The following is a 22,016-nucleotide window of genomic DNA, read 5'->3' as shown; positions in this document are numbered from 1 at the left end:
AAAAACACCCCAAACATGTGATAAATGCTTGAAAGGGACTTGGGAGGAAGAGGCACAGTTTTAGACCTGGGTCTCTTTTAAAAGGAGATTTCGGGTGCTGGTAGGATTTCACTGGCCGGAGTCAGCTGCTCCCAAAAGCGCAGAATCCCTGCTAAAAGTCATAGCTGCTTGCAGGGAGGATTGTCTTTATCCTCGTTCTGTTGCATTTCCTTCTTTTTGTTTTAAATCTGAAGTGTGTAAAAAGGAGAACTGCAGTTTTCACCCAGGTGGTATGTTTAGAGGGAAACTCACATTCCTGGTATTAAAAAAAAAAAAAGTGTGCTTTATAGATTTGATGAGATTTTTTTCTTAAATTATTTCCTTGGAAGAAGTGCCTTCCCAAATACATAGAAATTCTGCTGATGTCTATAGAGATCTGCAGAAATATCTTTTTCATTGAGGTTTGGGTTGATAATTCTTGCCTTTGTGTCATTCCAGTGGTGTTATATAAAGTCCCAACTAAACTGCATGCACTGATGTGTTTCACCCCAGGAAATCTTGATGACAAACATAACACAAAGGTTTAAAGTTATTCACTTACAGGGAGAAGTTCTGTTAAAATTTAACTTGGGTATTAGAAAAATCGGCAAGACTGTTAAACTTTTTGTCTTAAAAATACCCACTGTTTTGTTTTTGTGAAAAATTAATTAAATGCACATGGAGAGATTAGATTTGCTTGCTGGAGTGAAAGCTATTTGCCTGCCTGGCTGCTTTGAATATAGGATGCCTTTCCTTTTTTTTTTTTTTTTTTTTTTAAATTCTGTTTTTTTGGCAGGAATGCAAAGCATTTCTGGTTTCACCCTTTGTTAAATGAGGGGGCTCTTTCTGGTTTGGCTGGGTTTTTCTACCAGGGGCAAAACAGGGGAGGATGTCCTTTACCAGATTCTTCCTCAAATACAGCAGAAATCAATAAATGGCTTTTTTTGACCTGTGCATCCTTTGTAAGACAAAGCAATCAGTGTTGGCCTTTCTTGGATGGCAGATACTGACACGTCTGCTGAGAAGTTTTCTGGGGTTCATCACTTCTGTGTCGTTTGGCCTTTTTGTAGTGGCTCATTTTTGTCGTGCTCACTGATACTGCATTACAAAATAAATACATATCAGTGTTTTTCCTCTAATTGCATCCAAGTGAAGCTCCTCTGTTCTGGAGAACGATTTCTAATTAACTCAGGGATGTGCTGAGCAGACTTCACTCTTCCACTCAGGAGGCCTCAGAAAAGCTGTTTCAGTGCTATCTCCTGTCCTTGCACTGCTGGCTGAAGCCAGGTTCCCAGACTGCTGAAAATTGGCTGGTTTGTTGGTTTGGGTTTTTTTTTTTGCTAATCTGCATTTAAATTATTCTCCTGCCACGGGCTCAGAAGTTGCCTGAGCTGAGCTGCCCGTGGAGCGGAGCATCCGCGGCGTGTCCCTGCACGTTGTACCAGGCTGGGGCTCCAGCACATCCTGTCCTTTTACAAATAACTTGGGGCAGGCATTTTATGTAAAAGAAGCTGGAAATGGACTCCAGTGAGTGCTTTGCTTTTGCTGTGCTCCTTTTTGTCTCCATGAGAAGCCAGGTTATGATACGTGAACACACTGTGCTAAGGTAAGGCAGAGGGACACAAACTGTTCCTCAGTTACTGTGTGCTCATTCTCACTTTTGGGCAAATTGGAGGTGGTTTCTGCTTTCATGAGCACCTGCTGTCACACAGGAGGATGCACAAAGGATGTACATGCTCTCTGCTTGTTCCTGAGCTCACCTCACACTTCAGCTCTGAGTCATTTGTGTGGTCTCATCCTGAGCTCTGGTGTTCGGTGCCAGGTGTTGGCACCTTTTGTCTGTCTCTGAGAAAGTTTGGTGCGCTGGAGGAGTCCCTGTGCTGTCCTTGGAAAGCCCTCGAGGGCTTGGAGATGGGTGTACACCTGTACATTAATAATATTAATAATAGTATTAATATAATAATAATAACAATACTAATTTGTTCCCCTCTAGTACGGGCCGTATTCTGAGGCGACAGAGGTCACCACAGCAGCAGGAGCACCCGGCCAGTGCAGAGCCCCCTCCCTGTCCTTCCTGTCCGACACACGAGTCCTGGTCAGCTGGGAGGTAAGTCAGGTGCCCTGCTTGATTCCACCTTGCTTACCTACACCAGTGCACTCAGCACAGAACTCAGAATTGAGCTTGAGAGCTCTTTACTGGTCTGGAGGTACCTTTTTTTTATGCAAGGAAACCCTATGTAGAAACTGTTCTATTGTAGAAAATTATCTTCTCTGCTTTGTTCTGAAGAATTAAACAAAGTTGGTCACAAATCTTCCAGATCAGGCATCCTGCACTGGCATCAGATGATAGAAGTGCTCTCTGCAAGCTTTTAGAACATCAGCGTGTTCTCAGTTGAAATTACAAAAACAAATATTTGATTTTGGCCGAAACTGGAATCTCTGATATGAAATTAACTCTCTGAAAATGCTTATAATATAGGGCTTTTTCCCCCTCAAAAATTGCTTGTCTCTTCCCCAAATATTTACTTTTCTTTCAGTTTGTGTGCATTCCTCCTCTGTTCTCCAGCATCTTAGGCACTGGGCTCCAGATTAAGTGTTAGCTGAAGTGCTGTGGGGATGATTGGTGCCATTAAAGAAAAAATGTTGTGTAATTAAGGCAGAAAAGAAGGGATGTTACCATAAATAATGTTGTGATGTGGCTCAGTGGGGCTGTAGTTCTGCCACAGACTTTCAGTGAAAATCTAGCAGCAACTCCAGCCCTGCTTCTATTGGGCTCCTCCCCAAAACAATGTCCCTGTTGAGAAAGAGTCACTGACATTCACAAGTTGCTCAAATATTACAACATATATAGATACAAACGTCATTTGCATTTAATTTTATAACAAACAGGCATATTTGATACAGTTTGGGGTTATTAATATATTTTGCAACTAGAAATCGCATTGAACTTTCAAATTTTACCTTTTGATGGTTAGGGATTTGCTCTCCCCAGCCATGAAGCAGTGGTTCTGGTAGGTTCTATACTTATTTGAAGGGTATATTTGTTTACTCTAGCTAAAAATGAAGCTGTGGTTTGCAGTGGTTATGTTTTCTTAGAGTGTTATCTTTTGGCTGATACAAATAAGAAGGAAAAACAGTGAAGCACTGTGGAGTGTGGCTAGAGAGGATGCTGTGGTGCCTATTATGATGCTTTTTTTTACACATTGTTCTAAAATCTGGCTTAGGAGCTCTGACTGTTCCTACCCAAACAGCTGGAAGTTGTGAGGCAGAGCCAGAGAAGCCCCTGTGCCTGTGCAGGGTGGTTGCTGTGGTGTGCAGCAAGGCTCTGGCTCCTTGCACTGGAAATTACGTTTTGCCTTTCAAAATCACCAAGTCCTCGTAGGCCACACTCGTGCAGGAAGAGCAGTGCTTCTCTGAGCTGCTCCAGACCACACACTACAGCTCTAGGTAGTTCTGTTAAAAACACTAAATATTTTTGTTTGATAGCTCTGCTGTTCTGCCTGCATTGGCTCATCTCCAGCACATTCAGGCACTGAATCTCTGTTTCCCTAAATAAAAAGGGATTGCTGGGGATGTGTGGAAGGGGACAGGTTTAGATTAGATAATGGGAAGAAATTCTGTATTGTGAAGGTGGTGGGACACTAATTAAAGCAGTTTGCCCAGAGAAGCTGTGGCTGCCCCATCCCTGGAAGTGTTCAAGGCCAGGCTGGATGGGGCTTGGAGCAGCCTGGTCTGATGAAGGTGTCCCTGCCCATGGCAGGGGGTAGAATGAGGTGATCTTGAAGGTCCCTCTCAACCCCAAACCATTTGATGATTCTGTGATTCCGTGGGACTCTCCATGTGGATGTAGATGTGCCAGGATCCACTCTCTCAGGTCCCATTCTGGGACTGATGGGTGACTTCCATGGAGAGCCTCAGGCCAGCTCCTGCCTTGCTGGGGTGGTTCTTTCCTCAGCACATGAGTGACTGCTTCAGGCTCCAAGGCCAGGGCTTCCAGAGCTGTGTTTTGATCTCTTAACTAAGCTGTGCTAGATTGATGCTTTTTTTATGTTCTCCACGGTTGAGCTTCTGCCAAGCCAGTGGAGAGACAATTTATTCCTGAGTGTCCTGATGGAAAGCAAAGTAGCTGCGTACACTCATTCATTTCTCTGAATTTCAATCAGGTAATTTTTGTGCAGAATTGTCCTGTTTCAGTAACCTCTTAGGGAACATTAACTCAGTACATTTCCATTTGCTGCAGTAATGGTGTATTAATTTAAAAATAAGGGTGGTTATTGGTTTTTTTTTCCCATGTACTTTATTCCTTCCCCAGTGAAACACGGCGATCCGAAGTGCTCGTTTCTGAACTGAACCGCATAAATATTTGTGTTGCAGAGTCCTGAATGTTCTGGTACTGACATCTCTGAATACAGATTAGAGTGGGGAGAAGAGGAGGAATCTCTACAGCTTGCATATAGTGGCACAGAAACCTGCTTTGAAATCGGTGACTTGTCAGCAGCAGCGCATTACTGCTGCAGGCTACAGGTACGGCGGGGCTGCGTGCATTGTCCTCTGTGATCCAAACAGTTTCCTTCCACTGCTGTTCTTGTTTTTCATCATTAGTCCCCTCTGAAGCTGTGTGCTCTGTAAGGCAGGAGGAATGCACGTTTATTTTAAGCAATACAGGCTGATGTGCTACTTAAAAATTGCTCTTGCGTTCTGTTACTTTGGGTGACTGATGCTTGTAACAGTCACCTTGCTCTCTGACACCAAAATGAAGTGGTAATGGTTTAGAAAATGTAAAAGAAAAAAAAAAATCATTTTCTTCCTGGTAAGGAGAGGTAAATCTCCAGATATAATAATATCTGCCTCCCAACTGGATATTGAAGATTTCCCTGATTTAAATAATGAATTCCAGCGTCTCCTTAATTTATCAAGTAAGGCAAAGCAGCTCAGTAAATTCCTGTGTTTACAGAAGATGGTACCTGCCAGAAAATGAGTTCCCATCTTTGCCATTTTGTCTCTCAGATTTGTAAGATTGGATCTCATGCAGAGTCTCAACATGATTTCTTTTTCTTTCATCTCTTTAATCTCCTATTATTTTCAGTAAAAAGTAGCAGTTAAAATACATATCATATAACTGTATGAAAGTAAAAAACTAGGACTTTTCATCCTTTATGACTACTGATAAATAAATGGAAGGTAAAGCCACTGGAATTGAAGTAAAAATATTTTACCTAAGATACTCTTCCTCCACAAGATGTATTTGTATGTGAAGACAGAACACCACCTCTGATCCAACCCAAATACCCACCCAGCTGGTAACATGTGGACCACCCAGGGTAATTTCTTTGATCAAGGACAACATGCTTCTGTCGAGTGTTTCCTTCTTAGAGTTTTTCTTTAAACAGGATATTGAATTTTTTTTTCTTTCTTTTTGGGAAGAAGGTTTGGAGGAGCTGGCCAGCAGCCCAAGAGCTCAGGCCCCACAGCTCCAAGTGCACTCAGATGTATTTTGTGTCTTGGCCAGAGCTGGTCTGAATCTTGCTCTGGCACTGTGGGGGAAGGAGAACAAGGGAATGTGTGAGTGGCTGGGAGGTGTGAGCCAGAAAGTGCTTCTTGTTTCTGCAAGAGGGAGAGCATTCAGCATCTGCTGGGCAGGGAGGAGACTCTGAGACCGCTGCTGTGGGGAGCCCAAGGAATATTTCATGCTAAAAATGGAAACAGCTGGCTGTATGGCATCTTTGATTTCCAGGGGGTGCTTATTTCAGACTACCTGCCACAAAAATGTTGCACAAATCTACTCAGTTTTTAATGCAGCCACTGTAATTTAATCCATAGGCAGAAGTTACAGGAAAGGCACAGCAGCAAGAAGATATTTTATTGAAGTCCATCAGTGACTCAGGTGTAACTTTCTAGAGAGCTTCATGCTCTGCATCTGATCCTCTCTATTATGTGAAGAATTTCTTACAAGATACACCGTAATCTTCAAACACACAAAAATCTCTCCACGAAGTAGATATAACAGCCAAAGAAAAGAAGTTAAATAGTGTCTGAAGTTTTAGTTTTTATCTATTATCAGATACCAGTTTTTCTGTTTAACAGAAAAAATTCCTTTTTTAAAAATAAAGATCTCCCTAACCACATTTAGTCAGCCTTCTAATAAACACACAGTATTGCTATCTCAATCTACAGTAACTCAATAAAAAAGACAACTGAGGAATCGGGCATATCTAACTGCAGGGCAAACAATTGCCTTTACCATTGTTTTACCTTTTTTTTTTTTCCCCATAATGAATATTCCTGAAAACAATGGTGCAAATTCTGCAAAGGGAAATAAATATCATGTCATTTGGGGGTGGCAGGGGAAAGCAGCTAGGCAGCAAAGCCCCATCAGTTATGGTGATGAGATTGTCCAATAAAGCAGTTAAAAAACACCACTGAGAATAAATTGCTTGGAGCAAGATACAAATGGCCAAACACTGGTTTAGAGGCAAGACAAATCATCACTGGCAGAGCACAAAACAGGGCTCACTTCTAACAGCTCCAGGAGCGCTGCACTAAATAGAAGATTTCCCCGGAGCAGGATTTGTTTTGAAGGGCTCTTTAAAGGCTGACAAATGTAACTTTATTATCTCTTTCTTCAATTGAACAAAGCGTCTCCTGGAAAAACAGAACATGGCTTTGTGTTTGTATTATGCAGAGCAGAAATAAGTTATTCACTGCAGTTAAGCATAGATTAGAAATCAAACAACTGTTTGATGTGTCCTGTCGTTGCCATCAGAGTCCTGCCGGCAACCTTGTAAGCCTGGATTTTTGAATTAATTGTAACCTGATGGGAGACTCTGCACTGACTTTTCCAAACGTAAAGGAAATATGGAGGGTGCTGGGCAGCATCAAAGCTGTTTCTGGAGGTCTCTGCCTTCTGGACTCCTGTAGTTTCTCCCGTACCGTGTTCTGTAAGCTCTGCCTGTCCCTTGTGTGCGGGCAGGACGCTGGGCTGTGTCAGGAGGAGCCCAGCAAGCAGATCCAGCAAAGGTGGTATTGCCCCTTACATGCCTTTCCTGACAACCTGGAATGCTGCATCCAGTGTCGCTCCAGGTTGAAATAGGGTTGTTCAGACGAGATAAGAAGAAAAATATATCACTGTGCAGGCAATTAAGGATCTAACAGTGGTCCAGAGAAGCTGTGCAATCTACATACCTGGAATTTTTCAAGACCCAACTGGAAAAAAAGCCTGAGCAACCTGGTCTGCATTGTCTGACCCTGTCTGGAGTTCTGCATTGTCTGACCCTGTCTGGAGTAGCAGGCTGGACGAGATGAGTCCCACAGTCCCTTTGGCCTGTGTGGTTCTGTGATTGAATTTATAATAATCCCGAGGAGGTAACATCAGTCATTCCCTAGGCAATTCCAGTGCAGTGGGTACAGCTTTTGCCACTGGCTGAACATCAGCTGATAAAACCCCAGGCCTGTACAACTGTGCAATGTTTGGGCTTGCAAAGACAGCAGCCTCTAATTAATGAGCAGAGAGGGGCCAGGTTTTGAAACTTGGTTTCCACTGGGATTCGGGATCTATGACTTAGGATGAGAAGCTTGATAAAGCATTGTTTTCCTCTTTTGTGGGAGACACTGAGCTGTGTGGTTTGGTAGTGAATTATGACTTTTCCAACTTTAATGGTTCTTTGATTCTGGGGAATTAAATCCATGCTGAGGTCCTATATCCTTATACAGGAAGCTTTTTAGCATGAAATTAGTTATCCATTTTCCAAATTAGGAACCAGGGTAGTTTTTAATTAACAGGCCAAACATCCCTTATCTTTAGGGATATTTTGCTTGCATAAAGCCTCTGTTGGGCCACCCTGCAGTATACTGGGGACTTTTTACTGGGTGGCTCAGTAATTTTGGGTAGCCGGTTTGCTGATGTCACCTGTCACTGGCAGCATGACTGTGACATTTTCCCTTAATAACCAAAGCTTGCCACTGATAAAAAGGTTATTACATATCTATTAGGGAAAAGATAAATTATTTCCTTTTTTTTGAGACATTCCCGAGTGACAAAAGAAGATGCAAATTCCCTAGGAGAGCAGAGGTATGAGTCACTCTTTAGAGGGGAAGCCAGCAGTGCATATCCTCTGAAGGATTCCTGCAGCTCCTCTAGGCTGCGAAGTTCATCACTGTGAACTTGACACACACGTGAAGGAGAACATTGGTAAATACTTTTCTGTTCTCACACCCAGGCCATTAACCAGGCTGGAGCTGGACCCTACAGCGAGCTGGTGACCTGCAGAATCCCCGCGTCCGTGCCTGATGCCGTCTCCACCCTGTGCGTGCTGGAGGACGAGCACGTGCGTGCCTGCCAGCCCTCACCCTCTGTGTGCCTTGTAGTGAGCTGGGAAGAGCCCAGCAATAACGGGGCTGAGATCACATCCTACAACATCGACCTGGGAGATGTCAGCATCCCCGTGGGGAACGTGACGAGTCACGTCATCGAGGGCTTGCTGCCCGAGACCTCGTACCGGTGAGTTGGGGACGGGGCGCCGGGCTCACGCAGCTCAGCTTCACACAGGAAATGCTCGTGGCGTGCAGAGTGGATTAAAATGCAAACCAGCACCCCAAACAACCAGCCTAAGAGCGCAGGAGTCTGCGTTCCTTGATGGAATGGATTGTGGTAGTTTGCGTTCAAGTATTGTTTCTTCCTGCGTTTTTTCTCTTCTCCTTGCATTATCTCTCACCTCCCCTCCTTTTTGAGTTGCTCTGCTAAGGTAAAGTTACACTGGTAATAATAAAGTTAAAAATAAATAAACTTTAAAAATAAGAAATAATTAAAAGTACAGTGTTACATCTTACTTTTTTTTTTTAGCTACTTAGAAGTACTGTTCCAAGGGATTAAATTATTAAGTTACTGATCCCTGAGCAGGGTTAGCAATTTTCACACAATGAACTTTTATTTGTATAGCTGCACCTATTTTTTTCTTTGATATGTGGAGATGAATGAAAAAATGATCTGAATTTAAAACCAATTTATATTGCTTCGGAGTATAAATTGCTTAGTGGCATTGCCAAAATTTTATTAGTTTAATGTTCAGGCTTATATGTTTTCCCCCTAATTGCTAATTAAGAAAGAAAAATGGTTCCATGCAGGCAATGAACAGCAATACAACAGAATGTGTGACAAAAGAAATTCTATTTTAAGTGCTGTTCTAATAAAGACTGAAATTTGATCACAGAGTTGTAAAATTAGACATGACATAGACTTGCTGGAACATTTTTCTTTTCTTTTACTTTGTGTTCAAGGTCACAGTCCTCCAGGTCATGTAAATTATAAGTTCATAATTCAAATTTTATCGTGTATCCAAAAAAAAAGAACTTGTTTTAGCAAGGATACAAATAAAATGAGGAGCACACATTGCTTGCTCACAGATCATTCATATAAAGTTGGAGAGTTTTTCTGTGGATTGGTCACTCAGCTGTGGAAATGCATCATCTTTGGGCACTCTCATATTCCCTGGTTTCTCCTCAAATGTTTGTTCAACCAAGACCCAAAAAAGCTGAAAATGGAGCTTTGAGCAACTCACTTAAGACAGAATGTGCCATTTAAATTCTTCACTGAATTCTTACTTCAGTCTCTTTTTTAGCTGGTTCTTGATTGTCTACAGCTTCCTTAAGGGAAATATCTTCTTCAAGGCTTAGAAATGGAGATTGGAATGGTTTGGGGTTTTTTTTGCATTCTTACTTCATTATTTTGTAAAAAGCACCATATTAAATCACATCATTTTAATCAAGGATTTGTCCTGTCTCTGGCCCAAATGAAACAGCCAAAGCCACAAGCATTAACTGTTCTAAATATTGTTGTAAGATGAAGTTTGTACCAAAAAAAACCCTCCACTTGAAGAGCACGGACCAGTGGATGGCTGATCAGAAGGAATGATGTAGGAAAGCTCTTTTGTTAAAGAAAATCAGAGAAAAAAACCCCAAATCTTACATCTCATTCCTGTAAGGGCAGACAAGTGACGGCAATTGGATTGCAAATGTACCTCATCAATAGTTTGAAGTATTGTTTTGCTAATCAGAATTGTCCAAGTGTTTTGATCATTAAGTTTTTCACTGATATTTCTTCTTCAATCATATCTTAACACCTTTCTTTGATGAGGGAACGTCTGCCCTGATAAACAAATCCTCAAGGAGCAGGATTATCAGGCTGTGTGCCAAACGTTGGTGCATTTTCTGCCCTCCCTGGCTGAATCAGAAGAATATTTCAGAACATCACTGATCTCATTCTCTACATTTCTCCACTGATGAGTCTACTTTTCGTGTCAGTTTTGTTTAACACAATTTACTCTTCTCCCTCTCAAGTGTTTATTCCCTGCTGTGTTTAAAAACAGTGAACATATTTTTCCTAGACTAAACAAGCCAAATACTACTGGGTTGGAGGCTCTGAACTCCTTTGCCAAAGTTTCAGCAGAATTTGAAGTAAATCAGCAAAGGGTTTATGTGTTTCAGTTGAGTTGGAATTCCACTGTCAATGTTTTTGGCTGCGGGAAACCAAAATTGAAAGCAAATCTTGGTTATTGCGAATCCAGCAAGTCCAAAATTGGAAATTTAAATTGTTTTGGATAGGGGGTGGTTGTGAAAGCCTGTCCCCGTGGGTTCACCCTGTTGGAGCTGTTAGCTCGGGCCTGGCATTGCTTTGCTTCCAGCTTCTCTGTGAGAATGGCCATAACAGGAGCAGCCCAGGAGCACACGGAGAAACTCCAGGCTCTCTGCAGAGGTGGGCTCCAAGCTGACAAAGCTGGATGTTTTATCTTAGCAGCAAATCCAACCAGCGTGCCATGAGAGGGATTTACATCCCAGAACGCATTTAAGGCAGGAGGCACTGGAAGATGCCTCTGTCACCCTGCGAGTGGCCGTGGTAGGGCTGAGTCAAGAGGACTGCAGCTCGGGCACAGCCCAGCTCTGCTGCTGCAGAAAGCAGATGCCTCCCCAAAGCACTGTGTAAACATCCTGCCTGGTGAGCAGCTGCAGAAGTATGTCTGAGTTCTGCAGTCTCTCTGCTTTATTGACATAGCCACAGAGCTCTGGAAACTCAGATTATAGGGTAATATACTTGGCCTGGTTTTCTGCGAACTGATGTAACTAGGAGTGAGTTAATAAATATTCCACAATAAATAAGTATTCAACAGTCACAGAAACACCAATTTTCTATTACTCTCTGTTCCCAAGCTTCACTTAACACGTTCCACAGATAATTGTGTTCTGCTGTTGAGATACTTCACTGCAAAACAGCTTCCAATTTTTTAGAATGCTTCTACTCCTCAGAAGTTACACAGTGTACAGAAATATATAGTAGCATTATGAAATTTTAATAGCAGCACTTAATTTAGTTTAGGAATAAAAATTCTATAAATGTTTTGGATTTTTAAACCGTATCAAGTAAAAGATCATCCAGGATGGAGAGAAGGATTCATGTGGATGCTCAAATTAGCAAAGTTGAAGTAGGCTATAAAACAAAATATATTTCAGGGTGTAAAGCTAAGTCTTCTTCCAGGAGTCTTGAGTGGGGATTTGTGGGGCAGTGTGTGATTGCTGTTCACGTCCAGGCTGCTGCTTCCCCTCCCCTTTGGAAGTCCGTGGCATTTGAACTCCCACAGGTTTCCACAGGCACATGTATTGCAACTGGTGGCATTCCTCTTATGGGAACCGGGGAATCAAAGTCTTCTCATGTCAGACTCTAAAATTAATGCAAAAGTTGATTTTCCAGTTTGTTGGAATACTATACGAAGGATTTTGTGACCAATCTGAAAATAGCATCCTGTTTAGTGTGTTTATTTCCCTGGGTCAAGAATCTTTTAAGAGAGAATGGTCTGTTAAAGATCATTTTGTGGTTTCTAAATTTGCCTAGTCTGATTTATACTTTTTCTTTCTAAATGTTTAAAAGTTGTAGTGGGAAAATGTGAAAATGAATATAAATATTATTGGTCCAGGGTCTGCAGAATTAGGCACTATTCTTAAATACAGTCCTTACATTTTCAAAAAACTTGTTGTAAAATTGTGATTGTCAGATTGTTAAACCATCTTTCTTTCCAAGAGGATGTTTGGGGTATTTTCATTTAGAAACCATTAGTGGAAAAGTTGAAAGGAATTCAGGAAGTGCTTTTACTGGAAATGATTCTCCTTGTCTATTCTGTACTTTTACAATAAAATAAAGAGTTGATTTTTCCCAGTACCAGTTCTGTAAGCAGTAATTGGTTTCCACTTAGTTGTGGGTGTTCTCTTGCCTACCCTGGCTGTGCCACCCAGCTGGAGAAGCTCACTGGCACAGCCTGGGGCAGGGACACTAAAAAGCACCTGAGCTAGAGCAGAGGTGGTGCAGTACGAGGTGCTCTCCCACCATCTTCTCTCTCCCATTCTCCACAAGGTCCTTTCTCCCTTTTCTCTTTCCCTTCTTCCTTCTCCCCTTCTCTCTGGGCTTCCCAAGGCCTGATGCCTGTTGAGCAGACACTGCTGGTTTTCAGAGGGAGGTGGCACCTGCGTTTGGGTTGCACTGCCACGTGCACGGGAAACACAGAATGAGTTGTTTTTGTGTGTCTGATGAAGCTCAGGCCCTGGGAGTGATAGTGGCAATTTACAGAGCTTTATGGTGGTGCAATCAGCACAAAGGAGTGGCCACATCAGCCGTGTTAGAGTCGAATAAATCAGTTCCTGCTTTCCCAGTGTCATCATTCATTTGCTAAGATGCCTGTCTCTATTTTGAGGCTGAAGAGTTTCCATCAGTCTTACTGTGCTCCAGAGTCCGAAGGGGAGTGTGTGTGTGCATATTTGTGTGTGTCAGAAGGGGGGAGCAAGAACTCTGTGCAGCAGAGGAAAACAAGAAAAAAAAAATGAATGAAGAGATACATTTTTGCCTTGTGGAAATACCTGGCAAAAGTAAGACGTGGAAGCACAGGTTTCTGTGCATGTATATATCTAAAAAGTGTGATATTGGAGAGAGATTAATTTCAGGTGTGGTAGCTGCCAGTTGGAAACCAGCTGAAGTTAAAAAGCTCAAGGAGAGGCTTTGTTGTTACTGAGCCTTTAGGTAATACCAAACAAAACTAAGGGATGTGCACTCTAGAGCATGGTGCTGTAATCAATCTACATTTTGTAATGTGGCTGTTACTGTGTATGTGCACGTGCTAAATGACAGCTTGCTAGAATCCAGTGAAAATACAGGCAGGCTTTGCTTTTTTTAATGGAAACACCATTAAATATTGATGTAATGATTCTTCAATCTAAAGCAAACCAGTAACATATGAAGTAAGGTCGATGCTTATATTAATTACATTTCTTCAGATACTAGGAGAGCCTTTTCCTCTTTCTGTCTGAAATGCTTACAAGCAGCAGTTGAAGAGGAGGCTCCCACTAGATCTTTGTGCCATCCACCCTTAGGGAGGAAGAGGAGTGTTATAAGGTGGTCAGGATGCATTTCCTGAAACCTGAAGGAAGGTTAAAGGGAAAATGCAGCTCCACACCCAGCAATACATTACCCCATGGCTGGGTCAATAAACAAAGTTTTTAAGCTCACATTTGCATATCACTGTATCCACACTGCATTCTCAGTGTGCAGTGGCTTTAGCTGACTAATCAACAGATCAGACTTCATTATTTTGCAATATGTTATTAACAATGTTTATGTTCTTGAAAAGCAGAAAATACAATTTTGGGGTTTTTTTCCAAAGGGGAATACTCTCTGGAGAGCCTTTTTCCCTGTCTCTTTAACACATTTTTTTCCTGATGGTAGAATTGAAAATTTGCTATTCAGAGTAATTTTTCATGTGTTGTTTGTTTGAACTTGCATCACTTTATGTTCTTCAGTAAAGTAAGTAGCTTTGCCAAGGAAAGACAGTTCTTCTAAAGAGTCTTTACCCATGAGAAAATATAAGGCTGCTGTGCACAGGATTTCCAAAGTAAATGGCATCTCTCCAGCTAACTAAACTAGGCTGAACTATCTTAAACTTACTTTTCTCTATCCTGATTTTTCCTATTTACTCTTTGATTTAGCAAACTTTTGAAACTTTTCAGGCTTATCTGTACCAATATTTGTATTTACACAGTCCTCAAAACTATTTGGAAATGCAAATTTCCCACTTTTGTATGGTGCTGTTGATGTTACCATGGTCAGAGACTGCTACTCCTCACTCACCTCAGTGTTAGACTAAGGTGCAGAGAGATAAGAGAAAATTAACAAAGTAGAAAGCAGGAGTCATTACCTTAAGAAAGAAATAGCATTTAGAAGACTGGCTCCATCTTGAGAACATTTCTAAATTCAAGCTGCTGTGACCAGGCAGGTACTCTGCTTTTCTTCTTGCTGTCCTCAGATGGCTCGAGGGCTTCTGTGCATCTTGGGAGAGTGGCCTGGGTCCAGCATTTATTTGTTTTAATGGACAGTTCAGCGGCAGTTAACATTTCTGCAGTTTGTGGCAGAGTGTAGGAGGTGTGTGGATTTAACCTTCTCCGTTAGTTCCTCTCAGCAGAGTTTCCTGTGCCTAAACAGTGTGCTTTGTGAGACACGCAGAGAACACAGCTCTGGGTCTTCAGGGTGTTTGCCAGCGTGGGGATGGTTGTCATGGCAGTGACACCCGTGCTTTCCCTGAATGATTTCACCTCAGTTAGTCCATCATCTTTGTTAGAAAACCAGAACACACTTCTGCTTTTTATTTACTCATGGTTGGGCACTTCATGTTTTCCAGGCTGTGCTGCTGCCCCTTGTCCCTGTGGTTGAAGGGGCTGTCACCAGGTCCTGAGACCCAAACCCTCCCCTCTGCCTTGCTGCATTTCTAACATCTTCACTGCAGCTCTTACAGTCTAAGCAGGATGATCCTTGTTATGCTATCAGAAGTTTCCAGTGTGCCACAGAAAGCCTTGGGAGCTGGGGTGGGGCACTGAGGCAGGGATGGAGCAGTCAGCCCCCAAAGGCTCTCTTGTCCTTTGGGATGTGTTTATGCCAAGAACCTTGTGAAAACGCTTCATTTAACATTCATCTTTTTGCTGTTCGTTTCAGGATCAGGATCCAGGCTGTCAATGAAATTGGAGCTGGACCTTTTAGCCACTTTATTAAAGCAAAAACCAGGCCATTACCACCCTTACCTCCACGGCTGGAGTGTGCTGCAGCAGGGCCTCAGAGCCTGAAGCTGAAGTGGGGAGACAGCAGCTCCAAGCTTCACTCTGCTGATGACATGGTCTATATCTTGCAGATAGAGGACAGAAATAAAAGGTAAGAGGAAAAATCTTTTCCTTGTGCTAATGCAAAAGAATGCTGGTTCATCATAACGCAGTTGTGAGTGAAGGAAAAATTCTGATTTTCTGATTGCTTTGTGCCTACCAGTACATACAAAATGCTGGTTTAATAGGCATTCTGTACCTGCAGTCTGAGCAAGTTATGCAGCAAAGCTGTGATACAGAGTTGTGGAATCATTGGAAAAGGTTGGAGAAAACCTGTAAATCGTTGAGTCCAACCATTAACCTAGCACTGCCAGGTCTAACAGAAATCAATCCTGTACTGGTGAAGTTGCAGCAAAGCTCTTTCCTCTCTGCCAGTAAATTTAAAATCAAGTTTCATGGCCACAGTGCTTTACCTTTTGGAAGATATGAAGCAAAGATACTGCCCCCAGTTGCTGTGTGTATTAATAGAGCCAAGGGTTACAAATCAGAGGTCTGGGTGAGGTAAAACTGAGCAGAACAATGTTTTTTGGGCAACGTGGTGATCTTGATTTTATAGCTGTAATGTTTTACAGCATTAGGATATATGAGCTTGGCATCAGCTTGGTAGCTCCACTATAACTTTGAAGTAAGGTGTTCAAGGAGCAAATCCATGTTTAAATTAAACAGTCAGTGTTAAACAAAAACTCTTTCCACGTGAACTTTGTATGGGGAGATTTGCTGATGTAGCTCCAAAGTTGTGATGAGATACATTCAATTAAAAAAGGGAAGGAAAGAAAGACAACATGCAAGTAATGCCTAACAGTCTGAGCTCTTCAATGAATAAATATCATAGATGGTTCATAATTTACTAAGAAACACTCTCAACTACTTCAATTAGCTAAAATAAGTGACTTATCGAGTAGATTATCCTTAGAGACCTTCAGCACAGATCATAATTTGCTGTAAATTAGCACAATTCCTTTAATTTAAATAGAGCTATGCTGAGTTTATGCCAGCTAAAGATCTGGCCCAAAAGCTCTAATTTTAAGTAATAAATCCACCATGAATAAATGCCTTAATGCCTCCCAGTATCTCAACTGTACTGATGGAGAGAGGGTACAGGCTCCCCTGTATTAATCCTGAGAGGTGTCCAATGAATATAAATACCCATTTGAAAGTCTGACTGGTAAAATCAGTTCCCATTTGAAAGTCTGGTAAAATCAGTTCCCTCAGAGTGCAGTGATGCTTGGCAGGAGCCCATCACCTGCAGCACCCTGGGATTCAGTCAGCTCCCAAGACACATCCAGCAGGCTGCTTTGCTTTCATGTAGCACTGCAGGTAGGATGGTGAGGAACTGTAAATTGTTTTTAACCTGTCTTTATACTGGGGTGAACAGTACGTTTCCTTGTAAGAGTGAAATGTTGCCTCGCAGCAGGCAAGGAGGGTTTTTTCCTCCTTTGATTTAGCACAGAGCTTTAACGTGATCCTTTGCTTTTGCACAAGCTTTTCCCACTGCAAATGGTCTCTTATGAGCTTTTAATTGGGAGCCATTTGAACTTGATACTCTCTCTGCTGGATCTTCTTAGCTGTGAATTTGACTTAGAGTCCACATGAGCTCCCAGAGATGCAAAGAGACTGCTCCTCTACATTGTGCTGCCTCCTCCTGCTTGACCTGGGCCATTCCATGAGATGGCTCCCTTTGGTGGTTGGGTTTGGAGCAGTTAGCCCAGATAATTCCTGAAATGAGCCAGAGCTGGGGCTAATGAATCCTCCCTGATGTGGGCATGGCAGAGGAGTGGGATGGGTGCAGTGTTGTGTTTGAGAGCAGCTGGAGCTGGCAGCTCCTGGCAGTGAGATCTGTTTAGCTGTTCCCTGTCTGGCAGTGTCTTTTTGCTTTCCATTGTGTGCACTGATCACTGTGAGAGATGCCCCTGCAAGGCACAGTTGTGTACATCCAGGAGAGCTGTCATCCCTGATGAGCAGGGAAGGACAGCCCACCCAGGAGCAATGGGTGGTTACAGAGGCAGGAATCCTCTCTGAGATCATTCCCATTCAATAAAACCCTCTTGGGACCGAGGGCTGGCTCACCCCTGTGTGTGCTTGTGAAAAATACTGGAATACAGCTCTTTGAGCATCACTGGCCTCTTCAGTTGCACAGTAAACTGTGCACATGTGAAGAGCAATTAAATAAAATACTTTAGCTGGAAGGGACCTGCAGTCGTGCAGGGTGAGTGCCTGGCCAGTTCAGTGCTAGCCAAGTTAAAGGATGTTGTTAAGGGCATTGTCCAAATTTCTCTGAATCACTGACAGGCCTGGGACTGACCACCCCTCTAGGAAGCCAGTCTCTAAAAAGACAACAAAGAATAAATGATCTAGAAGGATGTTTTGGAGTACTTTATGGTTTGAAAGGGTTGTAGGAAGAGGGGGCATGGTGTCCCTTATGTTGGGAGAGGAGAGAGTAATTGATTCAGGGAGATTGTGGTTTAAAACACGGATAGCTGAAAAGTGACCTCTGTCCTTTCTGGTCTTTCAGAGAACATTGTTACTGTATTCCCTGAGACATCTGAAATTGCTGAGAATGCCTTTATATTGAAATCCCTCAATTCAGCATTACAGTTGTCCCTTCTTTGGTTTAAAATAAAAGTTACTGTTGAAATGCTGTTGAAGCATTATCACAAGCAGAAATATAAAGATGATCAAGTTCTTTCAAGAAAAGGAAATCATCAGTAAGTCCCATCCTGACCCAACAGCTCTAATGGCCTTTTGGTAAAGACTCACCTCTGGTTTTATGTAATGATAGTCAGCCAGTGCTCTCCAGTGTGTCCTGGTCATTAAGGATTGTTTTCAACTTTTCCTTCCTGTAATGAGGTGTAACAGGCCAGTTGTTGGAGACCAAATGTTTCATTGATTTCAAGACCTGTGAAGCAAAATACTTGGAAGTTTTCTGGCACTGATTAGTGTAAGGGCTTGAGGAGGTGTGCACATCAGAGATGTACCTGCGTTAGCTCCCATTAGCTCTTCGGGGTGTGACATTTAGGAAGACGAAATTAGCATCACTTGTCCTTTCAATTATGGGCAGCACAGAGTGGAAATGAAGAAAAATCTGTTTCTGGAAAGCTCAGTACATAGAAACGTTAGTTGAGAGTAAGTGACCTTTATGTAAGGAGGCCTATGAAATTCCTTTCTTTTTTAAATAAATTATCAGTTGTGACTTCATTTTCTAATTGTGGTAACGTCAAGAAATTTATGTTAATCAAATTGCACTACTTTCCAGAATACTATGGATTTTTTCCTCTGTGGAACAAATGAACCTAATTAATGGTTTTTTACTTTTTTCCTGCTGTACTGGTAATTAATCTTTAGTTGTTCCCACAACTAATTACACCTCTTAGTGTCTTAAAATGCTCACAATATCCAGTCTGAAAGGGAGAATTAGCAAGTAAATTAGTAGTGGGTCATTTATCAGTTGCTTGTGTTTATTTTAGATAACTGTTTGTTGCAGCTGAGGTAAATTGTGTGATTTTTATGTGTGTACAGAATCACAATCAATATATACACATGTAATTACATCCTAAGGGAGAGTCATTGGTAAGGTTGACTAAGAAACACCCTAAACATATTCTTTAAAAATACAGTGTAAGGATTATTGACAATTGTCCCACACTTCTGTTGTCTTCAGCTGGTGGTAGCAGGGAGTGGATGAACACATGAGCCTCAACGTGGGGTGTTTGCTCTGCTTTAACTTGAAGGTACAATAGAAACACAGAGGGATGAGTTGCTGGATGTGCTGCCCTTGCCTGATGACTTTTGCATAATCATTCCCTGGTTACTGCAAGTTTCAAGCAGTCTAATTAAAAAATTGTTTACACTCCTGATTTGATCAGGACAATTTACACCCATTTTAACAGCAATTACTGTTATGTATCAGTCCTACTGGCTTGTGAAATTCTATTAAAATACAAAATCAGATAAGTTAATGTATCCTTGCAAAAACCTGCAGGAAAAAAAAATCATTTTCATATTGGGTAAAACAGTGATAAAAGGAAATTAAGCATGAGCACCAAGACAGATGGCATGCTGGAGTTACCACTGTAAGCCTGGCTAGATAGAAAGTTAATGTTCAGGAAAGTTTTCAAGCTAACCTGTGTTCACATTGCCACATTTTGTAGGAGAGTATTGCTCTTAATAATATTTATATTAGCAGCATTCTGATCGGATACTTGGGGCTTTGCAAATGAAAAAGAAGAGGGAGAACTGTTCCCAGGTGTAAGGGGGTTAACTCGTTACTGCATTTCATCCTTCTTCCTGGAAGCAGGAGTAAACCAGCATTCGTAGTAGGTGTGAGTTAACTGTATGTGTGTCATTATTTGAGACAAAGTGAAGCCTGAGAAAACCACGTTAAATGTGTGAGATGAGGTGTTGCAGCTGCTAGGAAGCTGGCAAGACACAGAGTAAGATGCTACTCCATAAGTGTATTAAAAAAAAAATCCCTGCTTTGGTAAGAAATAAAGTTTTCCCCTTTATTTTTGTCTGTGCACATCTGCAGGTACTTCAGGCTTCATGGGTAACTGAGTATTCCACACAGCAGATCATAAATAGGACCCAAGATTGTCACTGTAATAAAAACTGTTTTCTGCACATCTGTAACGACCTTGTAAGAAAAAGAACGCCTTGATTAGAGTAATGACTCTAACATTTAATCTCTAAATCATAATGGAGGCTCAGCTCAGCGCAGCAGGATCATGCTTTCCAGGCCAGTTTTCCAAGGGCACATTTTCAGGTTCCAGCTTCACTTTGCTGACGTTGGTGAAGGAGAGGCTGAGCTTGGCTCCCTCCTCCAGCTCTGCCCAGGTTCCTGGGGCTGTCTCAGAGCAGCTTGGACACAGTGTGCTCAGTGAGCATCATTTGAGGGCCCATAAACACTGTTAGTTGCTGCCACACTGGGAAAGTGGCTCTAATGCTGCACAAGGAAGGTAAACACGTGTAGGGCTGGAAGAATATTGGTTCGCTGCTCTGAATTGTGTTTGTTCTCTTTTGGTTTTAGCTTTAGGTTCACTCTTATTTATATCCAGTGTTTCTTATTGGCAAGGTGTTGTAGCTGCCTCATCTACTTCTTCCTGAGTATAATTTCAAGAGGCTGTTGCGTGTTCTGCCTGATTTCTCACACATATTCCATTCAGATGCTGTTAATTCCCAATTAAGTTGTGCTCAGTATTACCCTCCCTGCCTGTTCCTTGCCCTCCAGATGTGGCAACACACAGGAATCTTCAGTCAGGCACTTTGCTGCTCTGTCTTCTATTCCCCCTGAATGTGCCCGGATGCTCCTTCCAAAAAAACCACTCTTTTTCTTGCTATGGAGGAGCTTCTGTAGGCTGAAATACTTCAACTCTCAATAATTCCAGACATCTCTCTGTTGTAAATATGGGTTACAAACTCAAATTCAGCAGCAGATGAAAGATAATCTAGTAGAAACAAGCTAAAAATTGATTTTTGGCAGCAAGTATCCTTTGTCTTGCCTGCAGATGTGCTGGATAATTCAGGGAAGAGAACCAAACTCTTTCCATCTGACTTATCACTTCTTTTCCTGCCTCTTTCTGTTCTTTGCTTAGTTTTCATTTTTGAAGTATAAGGAAGGAAATGTTTTCTTCACTGGGCCCTGTTGTTACTATTATTATTCATAAAAACAAAAATCATATTGTCAGTGGTGAGCATACATTATAATACAGATAATACACATAATAGGTATTATAGATAAAACTTTCTAAAAGGAATCTTCCAGAAAACGGATCCTCGGGTCAGAGGGGGCCCATGCATCCCACCTGTTTGGTCCTGCATCACACCTCATTTTAGGACTGGAAACCAGAGTTGGGAGAGGTTGTGAGAGCACAAAACTCCTTTGGAGGACTCTTGTTATGTGTTTACTTTCCCTCAGCACCTGCCTGCAAAAGGAGATCCCAAAGAGTGCCTTGGAAAGGTGCCCCAAAGCTGAAAAGATTGGGTCACCCTGGTACTGCTTATAGAACAGTGATTGATGTGGGGATGAGAGGTGCTGCAGATAGGAAATTTTTTTCTTTGAGCAGAATGTATTAAAATACAGCAGAAATGAAAAAAAAAAAAAATAAAATTAGTGTGTTGACTTTACTCCTCTGTCTCTGAATTAGATGAATTTGTTTTGAAGCTTTGCTTTCCTTGTTGCCAGCCACAGTACAGGGAGCTGCTGGTGGAGAGAGAAAATCACATAAATCAGTGAGTGTTTGATAATGTTCTGCAACCACATCAGAGAACAGTCTTAAGAAAATAGGTGGGGGCAGTAAATGTTTAGATAATGTGATGTAGCATTAATAATTTTAAAAGAGCTGTTGGTTTGTCAAATTCTTGTACTTCAGTTCCCAATTAGGCAGTTTACTTTGTGTGCTGATGTGAAGCCTCAGGTCACCAGGTCAGCTTGGTGCTGTATTGATGATTGCTCTCCAGCCCAAATCCTGACATCTGACCACTTATTTTGAATCATTCAGGTGGCTCCTTCGGCCTTTGTGCCTCCCCCCAAGGTTGCCATCTTACTTAGTGCTGTACAGTATTTCAAATTAAATTCTTGTAAGAACCAACGGGTTACCAAAACACAAACAAGACCCGAGAGTTTGAAAGGGAACAAGCTGCTCAAAATGTGCTGACAATTAATGAGCAGAGGTAGAGCAGGTCCATTCATATTCTTCTGCTCGACTGGAGGTGACTGAAGTGGAGGAAACAAAATAGCTGCGGCATGCGGAATGCTTCCGAGAAGATCTTCACAGGGAATAAAAGGGTATTGATGAGAAACTAACAGCAGTGGTGTCTCCCTAACA

At 42.0% G+C, this 22,016-nt stretch overlaps 1 protein-coding gene across 2 annotated transcripts in view; it reads left to right on the top strand.

The window, feature by feature from the left end:
• Nucleotides 1–22,016, top strand: part of FNDC3B (fibronectin type III domain containing 3B) — a 185,830-nt gene that overhangs the window by 147,038 nt on the left and 16,776 nt on the right. For both annotated transcript variants that reach the window (XM_040073988.2, XM_040073989.2), the window contains 4 exons: nt 2,012–2,125; nt 4,393–4,542; nt 8,235–8,515; nt 15,035–15,247. In XM_040073988.2, coding sequence (XP_039929922.1) covers nt 2,012–2,125; nt 4,393–4,542; nt 8,235–8,515; nt 15,035–15,247 — 758 coding nt within the window. The remainder of the gene's footprint in view (nt 1–2,011; nt 2,126–4,392; nt 4,543–8,234; nt 8,516–15,034; nt 15,248–22,016) is intronic.

This window comes from Hirundo rustica, chromosome 10 (genome assembly GCF_015227805.2).
Source record: "Hirundo rustica isolate bHirRus1 chromosome 10, bHirRus1.pri.v3, whole genome shotgun sequence".
NCBI lineage: Eukaryota > Metazoa > Chordata > Aves > Passeriformes > Hirundinidae > Hirundo > Hirundo rustica.
The sequence above is the reverse complement of the archived record's forward strand: the minus strand, read 5'-3'. Positions and strand labels throughout refer to the sequence as shown.